The sequence below is a fragment of the Penaeus chinensis genome, chromosome 11, assembly GCF_019202785.1.
Source record: "Penaeus chinensis breed Huanghai No. 1 chromosome 11, ASM1920278v2, whole genome shotgun sequence".
NCBI lineage: Eukaryota > Metazoa > Arthropoda > Malacostraca > Decapoda > Penaeidae > Penaeus > Penaeus chinensis.
The window spans coordinates 33,813,417-33,815,916 of NC_061829.1; the positions used below are offsets into that span (position 1 = coordinate 33,813,417).

The following is a 2,500-nucleotide window of genomic DNA, read 5'->3' on the forward strand; positions in this document are numbered from 1 at the left end:
ATATCTTGCGAACAGGTGACGAGAACCTTACTAGTTTCGGTTGCTAGTCGTGGCAGAAACACCCTTTGAATTAGAGGATCATCATAAGACATACCGCAGACCCCTATATTTGGGTTTTGTTTAAATCGTATAGTCTGAAATAAGAGTTAAAAATACTTGTAATACGAATGAAAAAGAGAGAAAAAAAATCTGAGCCGTTACTATCTATTTGATAATGATTCGCAGGTCTTCCTTTTAGAATTTCCTCTCAGTTTCATAACCATTTCTCAAAGCAGCCCCAGATAGCATTTAGCGATAGGAAAGTCCAATTTAGAGAAGGCAAGAGAAGCAGCGTGATTTCCATGCGGTAACTCTTGTCCACTGACATCAGGCAGCTACAGGTACGCAAGCAAACAATCGGAAAGAGCGAAATAAGAGACAGACATCGAAATCTAACGCTTTCACGCATATCTGTTCGTGAAGCCAAAATTTATCGCCAAAACAATTGATTTCGATTAAGCGTCCCTCGGTTGCGTGGTTCTCGTTCATGCATTCAGCAGGATTCACCGAGAGATGTGTTACTTAACGTAGATGCAAATTGGATGTTATATATCTTCGCGCTATATGGGTTCGCGCACAGCTGATCAAATATGAGATGGATCCACACCTACATTGAAGGATTTGGAGGCGTTGTTGTTGTGTGTTTATAGGACGGTGTAGATGCAGAATAGGGAAGAGAAAGGGAGATGCATACAAAGGAGATAGAAATAAAGGGAATTAAGAAAAAGATATAGAATACATGTCATAAAACAGAAATTGCAACAAAAAAGTTTTTCATCGCGTATATTTTTAGTGTAACCTCTCCCGTGTCGCATATTCATGTTTATTCAATAGTTCTAAACAAAAAAACAGTTCACAGTTTTTATCTCCTTGTTGCCGTTGGAGTCACTGCCCTGGACTTATGCTGCTCGAGATAAAACCTTGCTGATTCGTGTTTTTGATTTCCCACAGGTATCATGGATTCGACAAGAGGATCTGATGGTTTTGGCCACGAACGAGATCACGTTCACCACAGATGAACGATTCAAGGTACGTTTGTCTTGACGTTAGTGATGGATATTTAATGATTGATAGTATTGGTGATGGTAATGGCATAATAGCGAGTGACGTTATTTGGTTTTATAACCATGGTAGTTATCAAGGTACGAATAACGGAAGAAAAATATAAATATTGGTGAATCTGAATGCAGTATAAACATTGTCCGTTGTTTTAATAAGAAATAAATGATGTATAGATTGAAAAAAAACACAGCTAGTCAACAAAGTCATCAAAGAAAGGACGAGAAAAAAAAATCGCATTATCATCATAGAACATATAGTCGAGAAAAGAAAAGATAATAATAATTATAAAAATGATTATAATGATACTGATTATCATGATATCATGGAAAATTGAGCAAATCATAGTGTCATACTCAAGCATAGAAGAAAGGGAAATTGTATGCATTACTGTCTAATCTAATCTCAACCAATATCATACAAATGAAGTAATTATTGTTCATAACTTATCATCCTCATTTTGAGAGAAAAGACTATTATCACCATAATAATAACTTGATAATGATGAAGATAATGATGACGAAGATGATGACGAAAATGATGATGATGATGATGATGATAATGATAATGATAATGATAATGATAATGATAATGATAATGATAATAATAATGATAATGATAATGATAATGATAATGATAATGATAATGATAATGATTATGATTATGATTATGATTATGATTATGATTATGATAATGATAATGATGATGATGAAAATATACAACAGCAATAACAATGGCAATAATGATAATAAAAACATAATAATGGTAATAATAATGATAATAATAATAATAACAATAATAATAACAATAATGATAATGATAATAATAATAATAATAATAATAACAATAATGATAATAATAATAATAATAATAATAATAATAATAATAATAATAATAATAATAATAATAATAATAAAATAGCAAAAATTACAATAAAATAATTATAATTATAATGAAATAATGATAACAGTAATGCTGATAGTGATAATGATGATGATGATGACGACAATAGGGGCAATGATAATAACTGTGATAATGATAACCCACTTGTAATTACCATAATCACCACGTCAAGACATATCTCACAGCTCGTCACCACCATCATCACAGACCGAAAGAAATCATAAATAAGTCTCCAATAACTCAATTTTTCTCCTGCCATCACATTTCCCAGGCAGTAAGCCACGTGTATCTAAAATTCAGCTCGTGTAAGTGAAATGCATCTGGAATGGAGGATAAGCACCCACGGTGGAGGGCTGGTGCGTGCGTCGAACCCCCTGGAGGAGGTTTGCTGAAGAAACGGAAGGGACGGGCGCGAGTTAAAACATTCGGACCCTGAATAGCAATTGGTGCTTGAGCTTTTCTTGTTGTGTGCATTGGCCTTTGTTTTGTTTTGTTTTTT

The 2,500-nt window shown here is 33.4% G+C and overlaps 1 protein-coding gene across 4 annotated transcripts in view; it reads left to right on the forward strand.

Annotated features, from left to right (window-relative positions):
• LOC125030751 (hemicentin-1-like) overlaps positions 1 to 2,500 on the forward strand; it is an 86,607-nt gene that overhangs the window by 34,361 nt on the left and 49,746 nt on the right. For all 4 annotated transcript variants that reach the window (XM_047621010.1, XM_047621009.1, XM_047621008.1 and 1 more), the window contains exon 4: positions 991 to 1,068. In XM_047621010.1, coding sequence (XP_047476966.1) covers positions 991 to 1,068 — 78 coding nt within the window. The remainder of the gene's footprint in view (positions 1 to 990; positions 1,069 to 2,500) is intronic.